A 15,398-nucleotide genomic window follows, 5' to 3' on the forward strand; every position below is an offset into this window, starting at 1 on the left:
TTTTCTAAGGTTTGAGCAAAATACATTCTAGGCAAGTGTTCTCTAGGTTTAAGGAATGGCTAATCAAGTGATTCCCAACTCTGATTTCCCAGTTTATTTTCCATTTTTCCCTCAAGTTTTCTTATACTTCCTCCTGGAGCCACTAGAGTGCTAATGCATTCCCATCCAGAATGCACACATATACACGCAAACAGACACATGCATGCACACACATGCATACACACATACACATATATGCATGCATTCACATTCACTCTCAACACTATTTCTTAAGAGGAGACAAAACAGGCTTTTCCTGGATATGCTATTAAAAGAAGATATCTTAAGAAAAAAAATAAAATAAAATAAATAAAATAAAATAAAATAAAATAAAATAAAATAAAATAAAATAAAATAAAATAAAATAAAATAGAAGATACCTTGTTTTATGAAACCTTGTTCAAGGAAATAAGATGTATTATAAAACAATATGCATAGAGTGACATCATTATGATAAAAAAAGTTAAATAAAATCTGGAAATGTATTCTTCAAAATATTAACAGTGTTTATCTCAGGATAAACACTGATGAAATTATGGGTGATTTTTATTTTTTCTTTGTGCTTCTCAATAGATGCCAAAGTTTTAGACAATATATATGTATTCCTATCTCAATTAGAAAAATAAAGTTAAATCATGAGGAGTTTCTTAAATCTCCTTCTCTAGGTACCTCCAAACACAATTAAGACAGGCTAGAATTTTTTTTTTTTTTTTTTTTTTTTTTTTTTTTACTGAAGAAAAAGGAATTTTAAAAGCTATGGTGCACTTTTTTAAAATAGGTTTACAAAGTTTTCTGATTTTTAGCTGTTGACAGATTTCTCAGCCCTGTCCCATCTACATTCAATTTCTCAAGGACCTCTCACCCCTAAAAGCCTGACATAATATCAGAGCACAGATACTCAGTCTGGATTCTTGGCTTTGGGACATTGACCTGCTTCTAGATGGTAGAAGCTACCATACTTTCCATCACATGTGAGGATGGCCCTCTCCCATTTGCTGCCACGATCAGAAGATTCTTTGGGCCTTGCTGCTCACCAAGAGCCTCCCATTCAGTCCCTCCAGGATTAAGGTATAGGAGGTATGACTGTTCTCCAGGCAGAGCTGGGGCATATGCCACCAAGAGTGAGCTCATCTTTCAAAGTTATCTTTAGCACAGTGGTTTTCTTTTCTTTTTTTTAAGATTTTATTTATTTATTCATGAGAGACACAGAGAGGCAGAGACAGGCAGAGGGAGAAGCAGGCTCCCTGCTGAGACCTGGATGCAGGACTCAATCCCAGGACCCTGGGATCACAACCAGAGCCAAAGGCAGATGCTCAACCACTGAGCCACCCAGGTATCCCTAGCACAGTGGTTTTCAAATGTGATCCAGGGACCCCTAGAGATTACCCAAACCCTTCCAGAGAAAATGTAAGGTCAAACTTATTTTTATAATAATACGAAGACTTCATTTTCCTTTTTCACTTTCATTCTTTTATAAGTGAACAATGAATTTTCCAGATAGTATGTGACATATGTCACAACATTGAATGCAGAAGCATATATGAGAATACATCTGTCTTCCACTAAGCTAGATATTAAAGAGATTTGAAAAAATGTAAAAACAATGCCATTCTTCCCACTAATTTTTTGTCATAGAAAATACAATTATGTTTCATTAAAAAATGTTAATATGGTATAGGCTTATTAATGTTATTTTTAATATAGTAAACAAATATTTAAAATTTTTTCAACAGTAATTTCTATAACGGTGAATACCAATAGATATAAACCACATATACTCCAGGTCTTTGGTGTTCTCAATAATTTGTAAGAGTACAAAGGGTTACAAACTCTGGTCTGGCACATAAGAATGACACATACCACTTAACTGTCACCCTGAGAACTTCTAATCGATCTTATCTAATATACCTCTCACCCTGTTTATCCTACATCCCCAAAAGATTGTTTCTACTAAAAATTGCCTTTGTCACTCTTCTACTCAAACTGGCTCCCCACAGAAAAACAAAAAATTTCCCTTCTGCCAAGAATCTAAAGTCCTGACACTGAAGAACTTCAATTATCTGTGTCCAATCTTCCTTAGTCCCTTCACTATCCTCCAAAAGCATACTTGAACTCGCTATTCTAACTAAAAAGTTTTCATGTGTCTTGTATTTTACCTTCTATGCCCCATGCCGCCCACCTACAATTCTGATATATCTCCTCTCAAAGATATATATGTGATATATATCTTTGGATATATCTACAATCCCTATTTGTCCTAACATTTGGCCCCACCTCCTCTGCTTAATACTGCTATGCTCACCAGACTACCATACCCACGGTATTTTCGGTTAGCACTCACAGTGTGCTTCCTTATATAATCACCTGCTGGTGAAAATGGATAGCTTTCTAATAAGATCACATGAAGATCTAGGAAGGGTGGATGTATCCTTTTTATATCTTCTTCAACCCCAACAAGGCTTTGGACATGTAAGATACTTCATTTATAACAATCACTAATTTGCCAGATTAAGGAAAGGAAGGATGGATGAAAAAAAAATTAGAAACTGGCACATGGTACCTGAGTATAATTCTGAGAAATACAACTGGACAACCTGAGAGTCACTTACCAGTCATTTATCTCTGAAGAGCCAATTTTTCCAACCACGACTTTCTCTGTTCATACCAGGAAACTTTCCCAGAACCAGTTCGGTGGCCCTGATACTACAAATAAGCTATACTGACACCAATATTTCCAACTTGCCCTAAGAATGATAACTATAAGCCATGGAGAAAATCCAAGTCTAAATGAGGAAAAAATTCTGACAAAATTCACAAATTAGAAGGAATAAAAAACTATTATTTCCTTCTACTTCAATGATACACAGGTTATATTTTAACATACTATTTCTTTTATACTATTTTAAAAATTTGCCTGCAAAAAAATAAAGGAATGGCTGGCTTACCTTGAATTAAGTGAGGCAACTAGATTAATTTAAAAAGTTATGTTAGTATGTCAGTATAAAACTTAGTGTTACAAGGTAGAAGTTTTCATTCATTCAATAAATATTTCCTGAATACCTACAAAATGCCAGATACTATGCTAGTTACAGAAAAAAAGAAAGTGATTGAAAAAGCCCAACCCCTAAGCTCCCAGATCTTACAGACTATTGAAAAGTTTGGATATAAATATAAGTAACTATAGGATAGCCTGATAAGTGCTAAAGTTGGATTCCTTCATGTGAAGAAAGGATAATTAACCCACCCTAGAGTTACGGAACTGTCAGAGGCTTCCAGGAGAAAACAGTATCTAAGCTGAGATGTAAAGAAAAAAGGAGAAATAAGGTTGGAGAAATATGGGGGTAGGATTATTACCGCAGGGCCTTAAGTATCAGGCAAGGTGTTTAGATTTTATTCTAACACTAATGAGAAGCCACTTGAGGATGATGCAATGACCAGATTTGCAAATGAGAGATTTAAGTCTGGAGGCAGTGATGAGGAGCACACAGACTGGCACGGGGCAAGACTGGCGGAAGCAGCAACATGGCAGGGATTTTTTGAGCATTTACTGCATGCCAGGCAGAGGACTAAATGGCAAGATACAATAACTCATTTCATCTTCACAACAATCCCATCAAGTAAGTAAAACTACCCCCATTAGACAACAGAGAACCCTGGAGTTTGGAAAGATTAAGTCAGAAATATGTTGACATTGACATTACCATGACAGGACTTAGGTGCAATAATGGGGGAGAGGTGTCTAGAATGACATCGGTTTTCAGCTTAGTCAAACAACCAAGCAGATGGTGATGCTGATTACTGAGATTGGCAAAATGGACTTACCAGGAGGTTGTGACGGAGGAAGGATAGAGTTGATGAGCTCCATTTGGGACAAGTCTAGACCTGCTGAGTTGGCACATCAATGGGCAACTGGATGTGCCAGGCTAAACCTCAAAAGAGAAATCTGGACCCAGCCCTCTCTTTACAGAGCATAGACAGATGAGTGATAACCTCAGCCAGAGGACAGGCTGCGGTTGTGCAAAGAGAGTGTGTAAAATCAAAAGGAAGAGGACTTGAAACAGAATCCTGCGGAACAATAATAGTTAAAGGATGAGCAAAGGACACTGAAATCAAAAAGAAGCAGAGAGATAAGAAAATCAAGGCACATGTGGTTGCCGGCAAGGGGAGGGTGTGTTTCCGGTAGGATGTGCTCAATAGTAGTAGAGGTAAGACCTACCAGTGCTGGCAGAGGTAAGGCCTGAGAAGCGCCCAGTGTGGGAAGCAATAAGAAGGTTCTAGGGGATGTCCTACAGAGTAATCTCATGAAAGCACTGGGGACAGGGCCAGAGCCCTATGTGCTGTGGAAGGTGGGGAAATGGAATATGAATTCAAATATTTCCACTGTTCAATTATATACAGAAAGCAGGGCACAAAGGCATATTCATATTCAGGGGATTCACAGCATAGGGGCCCCACTAACACAGCATCTGCTGCAAACCAGGACAATGGAGAAGAAATGGACATTCGGACTCGGAATGCCTGTTCTCCCAGACAAATGTGGACATTTCTGACAAATGACTTATTTGTGTCTCAGTTTCTGGGGAGACTGATATATGGCTTCATTCTCTCACAATAATGTTTTGAGTATCAAATGCCAATAATCAGGAAATAACATTGCAAGGTTAAAAAAAAAAAACTATGAAGGTATTAACATCAGGTTTTAGAGCTAGTCCTGACTATTGCAGAGACAACTTCAGCACGAGGAAAAAAATAACAACTTTTTTCTTCTTTTACTGAAACAAGAGTAATATCAACAGAGAATACTTTCCTGCTTCAAATGACTGTATAGTTCCCAGTGGCTTCAAGAAGCTCACAGCAATTCTACCCTGACATCCAAGTACACAGATGGCAGTAGGGGACACTTGGCTTTTTGGAAAATCAATCAGTCGCTCTTGGGATGATATTCCTCAGCATGAGGAACAAAAGTGGAAAGAGCATAGGCTTCAAAGTCCAGTCACCCTAGAATGGAATTCTCACTCTGCCACTTCTGAGCTATGACTTTGGGTGAAGTATTTAACCCACTAAGACTGGCTTTTCTCTTGGAAATACCTAGAACACTTACCCGGTGAGATTAAGAGGGCTAATGGGATGGTGTTTAAGGAAGTACTGGGCACAGTGCCTGGAACATGATAAGTACTCCATAAATGTTAGCCTCATTCCTCTTAGGACAGAACCTGCTTCCTCTCCTAGTGTGCAGGTCCTACCCGGAATCTTTCCTTAACTGAAAAAAGGGGGGATGGTGCCTGGGGAACTCAGTCAGTTAAGCATCTAACTCTCCATTTGGGTTCCAATCATGACCTCAGGGTCAAGCCCCGCATTAGGTTCTCTCTCCCTTCCTCTCCCTCTGCCCCTTCCCCTCCTCTCTCCCTCTCTCTAAAATTAATTAATTGTGGGCAGCCTGGGTGGCTCAGTGGTTTAGCGCTGCCTTCAGCCCAGGGTGTGATCCTGGAGACCCAGGATTGAGTCCCATGTCGGGCTATGCATGGAGCCTGCTTCTCCCTCGGCCTGTGTCTCTGCCTCTCTCTCTCTCTCTCTCTCTCTCTGTCTCTCATGAATAAATAAATAAAATCTTTTAAAAAAGAGAAAAATAAAAATTAATAAAATTAATTGTTAATTAATTTTTAAAAAGAATATTTCCCTAACTGGCATTCATCTCAAGATTAGAAATAGAGCCAAGGTCTAGCTTTTCTCATTAAGGTGTGTAGGTAAAGTAAGCGAAGAATATCCCTAAATTCTAAGATCCCTGATCCATCATGATTGATACAGAAACTCAATCAGCCAGGACAATAGCTTGCATTCCTTAATAAAAGAAACTGTGTTTTTTGCACATGTGCTCATATGTATATGAAGCAGGAACGATCTGTGACCCAACTCAGAACTGGCCTACCGATTTTACCATTCCCATTGATCTAGAGTCTGGGCTACCTTTCATCTCCCACTTATTCCAGTGAGACCAAAGCAGCTCCTGTGCTATCAACTAACAAGGCCAGCTAGACGTGAAGGGCCCTGGATTCAGTCAGCTTATAAAACCCATACAGAGACCCTGAAGTAAATCTAAACTTAAAACCACAATTGCATCAATTTCTAGAAATATAACATAGACTATCAACCATTCACATTCCAGTAGTGATGTAAATTTTGGACAAAAATAATAAAATACAGCCAACTCCTAAATGTAGCCTCAGAAGTGGAGGCTACACTGAAGAAGAAGAAATCTGGAGGAGAAGAAATGTCCATAATTTCAATGCATATTGAAATACTTAATATTATTTCATTAGCCTATATACACTTAAGGTTTACATTTGTAGGAATTTATCAGTAGTGGTCAATCAAAGGGAAGCAGAGGCAAAAGGTAAAAGAACTTCAAGGTGAGAGGTGCAATGGAAACTAACAATGAAACCAAAGTCACTGGACTGACATATTTCTCACTGAACTCTTCATTTCATTAATCCTAGCTGTCCTTTTATAGTAGTGCTTTCCTCTGTAAGTTGACTGACCCTGGGGTCCTCAGGCCTCTAGTGAAAGACAACTTTGTTAAGAAGAGTGTAGATGTATCAAGTAACACAGTATTATAATAACTATGCATTGAGCATATATTTGAGGCAGGAATGATGCTAAGTGTTTTACACATATTGTCTTACTTGTTATGTTATTTGAAGTAATAGAGGTAATGGGGAAAAAATCTTATTTGCATTATTACATGTAATGCAATAAATATAGAAGTGCCTGAAATACAGTGATTGCTCAGTAAACGTTATGATTGTTCTTATTTATTTTTTAGTTCAAACAACCATTCTATGAGTAAGGTTCTTATTTTTCTAGTTCACAGATGTAAAAACTAAGGACTGAGGAAGTTAAGTGACTTGCCTGTGTCTTGCCTGTGATTCCCCAGCTAATAAGTGACAGAATTAGAATTTCAGCCCAGGTCTGTTTGATTCCAGAGGCCAAATTGTTAACCATTATGTTGTATTTGCTACTATAGTTAGAGATCTAAGAAGCTCACCAAATAAATCGATGACAACTCTGGATTATTTTTAAGCTAGGTTCATGGAACTAAAGCCTTAGAGGCCTTATCAATGCACACCTGTTTTTGTTCTTTAGCCATTCAGTTAGTTATTTAAAAAGCCAAGGTATTAAATATTTAGACTTGAAAGGCAAAATACTACTTTTCAGGTTAACACCTTTGATCTAGATTTACAGATTTTTGTTTTTGTTCTCCTTATACTCCAAGCCAAGAAAAACAACAGAGGATCTTTGGAAGCAGACAGAAACCAGCTGAAACAAGGCTCCATTCGGGAGATTTTCTCTGCTCCCAAATCCCATCATCACAAAGGTAATTCAATGATAGTTTCATTTCTTTATAAAACAAATCTCAAGACTTGGTGAACCCATTTGGCTCCTGAAACAGAAAACTTGGAATAGTTTGAGAATAAATTAATTAGTTTCAATTACATGCAGGAACCTACTGTTATCTGGAGTTGAGGATGGGAAAACTCTCTGAAAACTACAGCTTCTTAGGTGGTCTAGAGTTTAGAAACATTATTTTTTCAAAGTAAATTTCATGGTAAAAGATCGTAATATTAACCATTTGCACCTAGCAATATGGTCAGTCCCTTAAGGAAATGCCACTCTGAAAATAAGTAACTTGCAGACTCTTATCACCAACCACATTAAGCTGCCTTCAAAAAGGGGTGGATTTTCTTTTCCCTGAGAAATATCAATCCCTTTCAATTCCAGGCCTCATTTTCCATTCCAATTTATATTCTTATTTTTCTCCCCCAACCCCTACTACCGCCAAAAGAAACTGATGACATACAGAATTCAAATGAACATTAAATTTAAAGAAAAAAAAGAACCTTTAAACAACAGTCATAGTTGAAAAGTAATGAATTTTTATGATGGGAGAAAGAAGTCCCTGGCCCTCAGCATCTCCCAAAATGGGTATCATTGGGAAACAGGAGTAGGGCATGAATCCTGGAAAACATAAAAACTGCAAATCTCCCACCGGGCTACTCTATTCTGAACACCCATAGTGAGGAATAAAGATCTACCCCCATTAAGGAAAAAAGTTTTTACCTCTGCCCTCTCCTGTTAATGTGTGTGAGAGCTCAAACTCCCCCTCGTAACACAGACTTGCCTGCGGTCAGAGTTCGTAATTCCCCTCACCTACTCTTCCCTCATTGCTTCCCGTGAAACCAGTAGCATATGCTATCACCAGCATTCATATGACGGTTAATCATGGCCAATCTAATGATATCTCTCACCTTATCTCAGTGATTACTTAGCTACTACACAATTTTGCCTTGCACACCTTCTCAAGGCAAAGGAATAAGGAATAAGTCTCCGTTTTATTCCTTATTTCGATTAGAAGCTCTCTAAGGAAGACAACCCATTATCACCTCTGGGGTTTCTATAGTCTTGGCACAGTTCCCTTCATGTGACTAAGCAATCAATAAAATGATTGTGATCAATGATGAGAAATTTCTACTCGTCATTCAAAATCTGAAGTAATAGTTGCCCAGGCTAGGAAGAGTGTGACTTTTTAATACTATAATTAAAAACATCCATTCTGGAATAGTGTTTAGGATTGCCTGAGGTCCCACCACTTACTATGTGACACTGGTCAAGTTACTTAACCTTTCTGTGCCACATTTTTCTCATGTGTAAAATGAAGATGATAATGGTGCCACTATCAGAGGATTGTTGTGAGTATAAAATACAATAATACAAATAAATTAGTTAAAAGGTATGACACATAGTAAAAGACCAATAAATTCCTAGATATAATTCTTTTTGATAAGTACAAAAGAGTGCATGTGACTCATAGGATAGTTAGATATAGAAAGAATAAAGGGCATTTTCCCAAATGGATCCCAATCATACCTGGCATGGAGGCAAACTAAGCTCTTGACATCATAGTCAAATGAATTAAGAGTGTCCTTCATTTTCCCAAAACTTCTTGGAAACAATGATCTAACTGTACACAGTCAACTTAAATGAGAGTGAATAATAGATGAGAATAGATACATTGTCTTGAAGGAAAGGCAACCAGAGACCTAAATGCAGCCTCGCCCTCTGTCCTGCCCTCTGTCTCACCCTTCATTTCTCACCTGAACAAGCCGGCTGGAAGGCATTCCTAGAAGATTTACCCCCACCCATTTCTCAGAACACAAAAGCCAAAAAAAAAAAAAAAAGATGTTCTTTCTCTCCTCCGTCCATGTCAGGGTTTCCCACAATCTCCCTCATCTAACCCGCCATTACCCCCACCCCAGGAAAAAGTACAACAATCTATGCATACAACACATATGTAATGAACACACACACACACACACACACACACACACACACACCCCTTCTGTTGGCTACACACTGCTAGCCCAACCATCCAGCGAAATAAAAAGCCAAGAGTTCCCTCACTGCCTCTTCCTTTGGCATCATTAGGCTGGAAACTAATGAAGTAAAAGATTTAACAATAGTTAAATGACACTACAGGCAAAAGATGGAAGTAGAAGGTATTTGTTTGGGGGATACTTTTTTGCCTGTCCTTCTAGTACAAGAGGCAGAGCCTTTATGCTACCTCCTGACTGTCTCCAGGCTCAAGCAATCATCATTACATCTGGAAACCACTGCAGTCTCCTCTTTCATTCCGTCTAGACCCAACCCAATATTCCACACTCTCATGCAGATGAGTTTTCTGAAAACACAAGGCTGATCGTTTGCTGTTCTTTAATTAGACATATCATGCTATTGTGCATTATTATAGTTATGTGTGTGTATGTCATCCCTCGCTCAATAAACTGTAATGTCATGGGAGAACCCAAACTATATTACTCGCATTAAACAATCTTCACACATCCATTCAAAAAATACAGAAAATCGGGACCTGAGCATCTGCCTTTAGCTCAGGTCAGGATCCTGGGGTCCTGGGATCAAGTCCCGTATTGGGCTCCCCATGGGGAACCTCTTCTCCCTCCGCCTATGTCTCTGCCTCTCTCTCTCTGTGTCTCATGAATAAATAAATAAAATCTTAAAAAAAAAAAGAAATACATAAAATATGTGTTATGTACCAGGCACTATACTAGCCCCCAGAGATGAGTCAGGTCATTCTCTTCAATTTGTTTAAAATCAGATGTGTAGATATCAGTGTAGGGGAGGGGGGCATATAAACAGAATATTGTGATGCATGAAATTATTTACATATCATACTATTATAATTGCTATATATATTACGATTGCATAGGCACCAGTTAACTTAGGATCACATAGAAGGGGCTCCTACTAAACACTTGAGCAGATCAAGAAAGGCTTCTCTGAAGAAATAACGTCTAAACTGATATAGCTGAAGCATCAACAGATATACAGAGAGAACCAGGAACTGTGGGCAGTCCATGAAGACTGGAGTAGTGGCAAAGGATAAGGCTTGAGAAATACACAGCAACCAGATCATAAAAGGGCTTGAACTACATTAAAGTGTTTGAAGTTTACCTTGAAGGAATTGAATTCCTTTAGTAAGAGGAGTGATACGATCAGAATCTACATCTACTTTAAAAATGACCATTTTCATTAGATAGTAGTCATTCAAACTATCTGTTGAACATACGAATAGTTAAGTGTAAACAGCATAATAAAAAAAAAATACTTCCAGAATTTGAAAAAGAGAGTAATCAGTGAGTTGGTGCTGGCTTCGATGCCCCAGAAAGGTTTGATGGAGGAGTTTGGTGGTCTCATAAAAATGTACAATTTTGATAGGGTAATTCAAGGAAAAGGAGGACTTTCTAGTTGGACATAGGAAGGATACAGGGAAGATAATGAGCTAGGAAGTAGATGTGCAAAAGTTTCAGGTGAATTCACCAAAGAGCAAATAATTTAGTTTAGTGAGCGCTAGGTGTAGAGAGAGATAGGTTGGCATCTCAGGGTCAACCTTGAATGTCAGTCGCAGGATTTAAACTTCACCAACAAAAAGACAGCCGGCTCCTGGCTGAGTTTTGAAAGGAGAGAAGCATATTCCAAGTGTTGTGTTAGGAAGATTGAACATGAATTGGAAGAGGATTAAAAACAAGGCTCAGGTAACAGGGTGCAGGAATGTAGAAGGAAAAATAAAAGCAGGATATGTCCTGCAGGATAAATATCAAAAAGAAGAAAGAAGAAGAAGAAGGAGAAGGAGAAAGAGAAGAAGAAAGAAGAAAGAAGAAAGAAGAAAGAAGAAGAAGAAGAAGAAGAAGAAGAAGAAGAAGAAGAAGAAGGGAAGGAGAAGGAGTTGAGAGAGAGAAGTAAAATCATAGGGTTGGGTGATGGGTGAAACAAAGGTCACCTTCCAGGCCAACCTCCTGCATCCACACCCATGTCTCCAGCACCCCAACTAACCCTCACTAGCCAACTGATTGATCTGAAGAGACACATTTCCTGCAGCTTGGAGTTATCATTTGGAGGATAAGAGTGTTCCCTTTTATCAAGCTGTTTAACCAGTGTCTACACCTAAGAACTAGAAGCTAAGGTTTTTTTGAAAAGAAAATGAAGAGAAAAGAACATTTGGAGGAGAGAGGAACATCCAAACAAATAAAGGGTAACACTGAGGCCGTTCTTAAATCCCCTAAATCAATCACGAGGGGTATTCATTCAGCCAGGGTGCCCCTGTTTATGGTGGGAGTCCCCTAAGATGGATCAAACTTACATCCAATTCTAGGGGCCCAAGACTCAGTTAGCTCAAAGAGGTCCCTCCTCTCATTGTCTGGGATTGCCTGTTCTACCTGCTTTTTGGATGTCAGTAACCACAAGAAGCAGAAGGATAAACTCAATTGTTTTGTTGTCTCTGTTTTGAACTTGGGTCACTTTGGTCTCCCAAAGCAACAACTTAATTTAATAGTACTTGGGGATACTAAAAAAAAAAAAAAAAAAAAAAAAAAAAAAATACATATATATATATATATATATATATATATATATATATATATATATATTAGAAGCCCTTCCAAAATTGTCTAACAAACCTCCAGGGTACGGTAGTCTATTACTTGAGAAAAGCTGACCTAAGAAACATTACAGCCCTCATCCAAAGGAACAATGCCGTTTGTAAATAGATCTCTTAGAAAATCTGATAAATCCCTGGCTTATCAAAATAAATTCTATTTTCTCAGCCTTTTTCAAAGTCAGAAAGTCAGGCTTCTCACAATAGGCCCATGCATTATTTATTCTACTTTACTGCAGGTGGGGAAACTGAAGTTGTATTCTTCAAAATAGAGATATGAAGGGGCACCTGGGTGGCTCGGTTGGTTAAGCATCCAACTCTGGGTTTCAACTCAGGTCCTGATCTCAGAGTGAGATCAAGCCCCAGGGTGGGCCCCACATTCAGTTTGGGATCTGCCTGGGATTCTCTCTCTCCTCCTGTCCCTCCCACTTCATGTGTGCTATGTGCACTCTGGCTCTCTCTCTCTATCAAATAAATATATTTTTAAAAAGAGAGAGAGATTAATGGCTATAAATTTTGCTCCAGATTGGATGGTGTCTTGCTGGAGCAGATATGAAAGCCAGCAAATTAATGGATTCTCTGGAATGCCATTTCATTTGTCACCATTTAACTGATGACTATTGTTTTCTTTAGCACTTTTTAGTTGATGTTTGTTAGGCCTGATTACATGATAAACTTTCCTCAGCTTCCCTTTGTTTCCAAAGTAATTGTGGGTTTCTTCCTGTCTCTTTTTGATGCCCACAGATGCTATAATGATGGTACTTAAATATGCAAACACGAGATTAAGAAACAAGGTGTCAACATACATATAATTTATTTATTGAGGCATCCGACTTATTCATAAACTGAGGATCATATTGCTAATATAGTTAACCGATTTTCCTAAATAATTTAGGCATATTTTCCAGTGTCTTTGCCAAAAGATGGTTCGGGGTCTTCTGTCGCTTTATAATTCATCTACACCTCCAGACATGACAAGATAAGGAGATAACTTAAGTCAAAACAATGTGTGGGCCACAGATATGCAGCTGCCAGCGAAATCCCCGCACTCCTTTCCAAGCAGATGACCGCCCCTCCTCCTACCTAGAATACTTTAGTCAGCTGTTTCCCCTAATTGAAAAGGAGAAAAAGCAACTAGACAGAAAACACTTAGGAAGGTGTTTGCTTCATTTTCTAAAATAGCTGTATACTATGAGGGCATTACAGTTTTCCAACACAGAAGTTCTCGGATACTAAGCAAAAGGAAATAGCATGCCAGAAATGAACCTATATACAGTTTACTAAAGAACATACATAAGCGGACCCCAAAACCCTTCCAGGTCAAAGGCAGGTCACCCTCTGAAACCCCTGTGGCGTCAGAAAGTTCTACTTCTTCCCAAGTATTATATGTTTTAATTGAGGTAAGGGGGTTCTAGTGAAAAGAATGCCAGCCTATCTATAATGTTACTAGCAAGGATTTTACCTGATTAAAGTTTCCCTAGCTGGCATCTAAGATTAGATAATGTTGGGAAATGCTAAATTCCTGAGTGGAGATAGAGTATACAGTATTTCCCACAACATCTCAGAATGCAAAAATTTCTGGTAACACAAATGAACATTGCTCAGAAGTGGCAAACACTATGCAAACTACTGAATACTGCTGTTCATCATCAGCTGTCACCAGAACAAGAACAGAAGGGAAAAAAAAAAAAAAAAAATCAAGACACCGGGTTAACCGGATTTTCAAAAGTGGGGAGGAGTTTTGGAGAGGATGCTAAATGTGCACTTTGCCCACCTCACAGCTTTAAGAAATACTCAGTCATAGGATATTTATTAGGGAGGTGACTAGGTATCTATAATGGGCATCTTTTTTTTTTTTTTTTGAAATGTACTAACTGTATGATCTTAAAATTCCCCCAGGTAGCCCATGGCTGTCCTGAAATCCTAGGCATTACCAAATGTCTAGCTAAACCTGTGTATAGGTACTGAGCAATATATTTTTGTTGTTGTTGTTTTGAATGAAAATTAAAATCAAACACTTGACCTGACAAATGACTAAAGACTAAGAGTCTAAACCCAGTCTGGGCACCAACCGGGTATGTGATCTCGGTCCGGGCCTCCTTGGTTTCCCCATCTCTGTACAACAGCCCCTTCAGCTCTGCGCGCCTATGAAACCCGCCTAGGAAAGACACCTGCGCTGTATGTACCTCGTGGGCAGTTCTTCTCCATCAGGCAACTGTTGATGAGGGCGGCGTGTGAGCCACCATCTGTGCTGGGAAAATTCAAGCACACCGTCCCGATCTAAAAAGTATCTCCTAAGGTGCATCTTTCTTTCTTTTTTTTTTTTTTTTTTTTTTTTTTTTTGAAATGTACTAACTGTATGATCTTAACATTCCCCCAGGTAGCCCATGGCTGTCCTGAAATCCTAGGCATTACCAAATGTCTAGCTAAACCTGTGTTCTAGGCCTCACCTCCTTCGTAAAGTGTCCTCTAAAGTCTTATAACCGCACTGGTCTGACGTCCCAGCGCCCCGGGAGCAGCACCGCGAAGCCCGGCTCCCGCAGCAGCACCAGCCCTCAGTGAGCGCCTGCTACAAGGAGCGCGGCGTGCGGAAAAGCAAAGGCTCCCGCCTCACACTTGGGAAACGCCGCGATCCTCTTCTCCCCTCCGCTTTCCCCAAAGACGTGCGTCCCGGCCCCTGGAGGCCGGCGGACGCCGAGCGCCCGGAGGGCCGCGGGGGCCCCGCCGTACCTGGTTGAAGTGCAGCCGCGCGGGCTCGGCCACGCCGTGGGTGGGGGCGGCTCCCAGCTGCTCCAGCAGGTGCGCCAGCTGCGCCGCCGACAGGCTCCGGTTCGCGCCGAACACGCTCAGCACATCCTCGCTGAAGGCCAGCGCGGGGCCCGCGGCCGCGCCTCCGACGCCCGCGGCCGCCAGCAGCAGGAGCCCGGCCACCGCCCGGCCCGGGGCCATGCCGGCCGGCGCCGCCTCGCGGGGGCCTGGGGCGGGCTGGAGCGCTCCGGGACGCTCTGGGCGCGCCGCCGTCGGTGCCCAAGGGCGCGCGGCTCGGGCGTCGGCGCGGGTCCGGGTCAGCCGCGACGCGGGCGCCCCTGGGCCTCCGCCGCCTCCGGGACAGCAGCAGCCCGCGACCTGCGGCGCATCGAAGCGCAGGTGCCGCCGGGCGTGGGGAGCGATAGGCGGAGCGGGGCCCCGGGCCTCCTGGAGAGCCTAAGATAAAGAGGACAAAGGGGGACAGAGATAAGGGCCAGCGGGCCCCCCGCCGGCCAGCCCCGGGAGCTCCGCGTGGCCCGAGCCCTCGGACGCCCGCCGGGCAGGGGCCGCCTGCCCCGGAGCCGCGTTTGCAAACGTCCCGGGATTT

The 15,398-nt window shown here is 40.8% G+C and overlaps 1 protein-coding gene across 1 annotated transcript in view; it reads right to left on the bottom strand.

Moving 5' to 3' along the window:
- SLC39A8 (solute carrier family 39 member 8) overlaps positions 1-15,007 on the bottom strand; it is a 72,975-nt gene extending 57,968 nt beyond the window's left edge. Inside the window, exon 1 of the mRNA XM_072810744.1 lies at positions 14,774-15,007. Coding sequence (XP_072666845.1) covers positions 14,774-14,992 — 219 coding nt within the window. The 5' untranslated portion in view covers positions 14,993-15,007. The remainder of the gene's footprint in view (positions 1-14,773) is intronic.
- Positions 15,008-15,398: the final 391 nt, after the last annotated feature.

This window comes from Canis lupus, chromosome 33 (assembly GCF_048164855.1).
Source record: "Canis lupus baileyi chromosome 33, mCanLup2.hap1, whole genome shotgun sequence".
Lineage (NCBI taxonomy): Eukaryota > Metazoa > Chordata > Mammalia > Carnivora > Canidae > Canis > Canis lupus.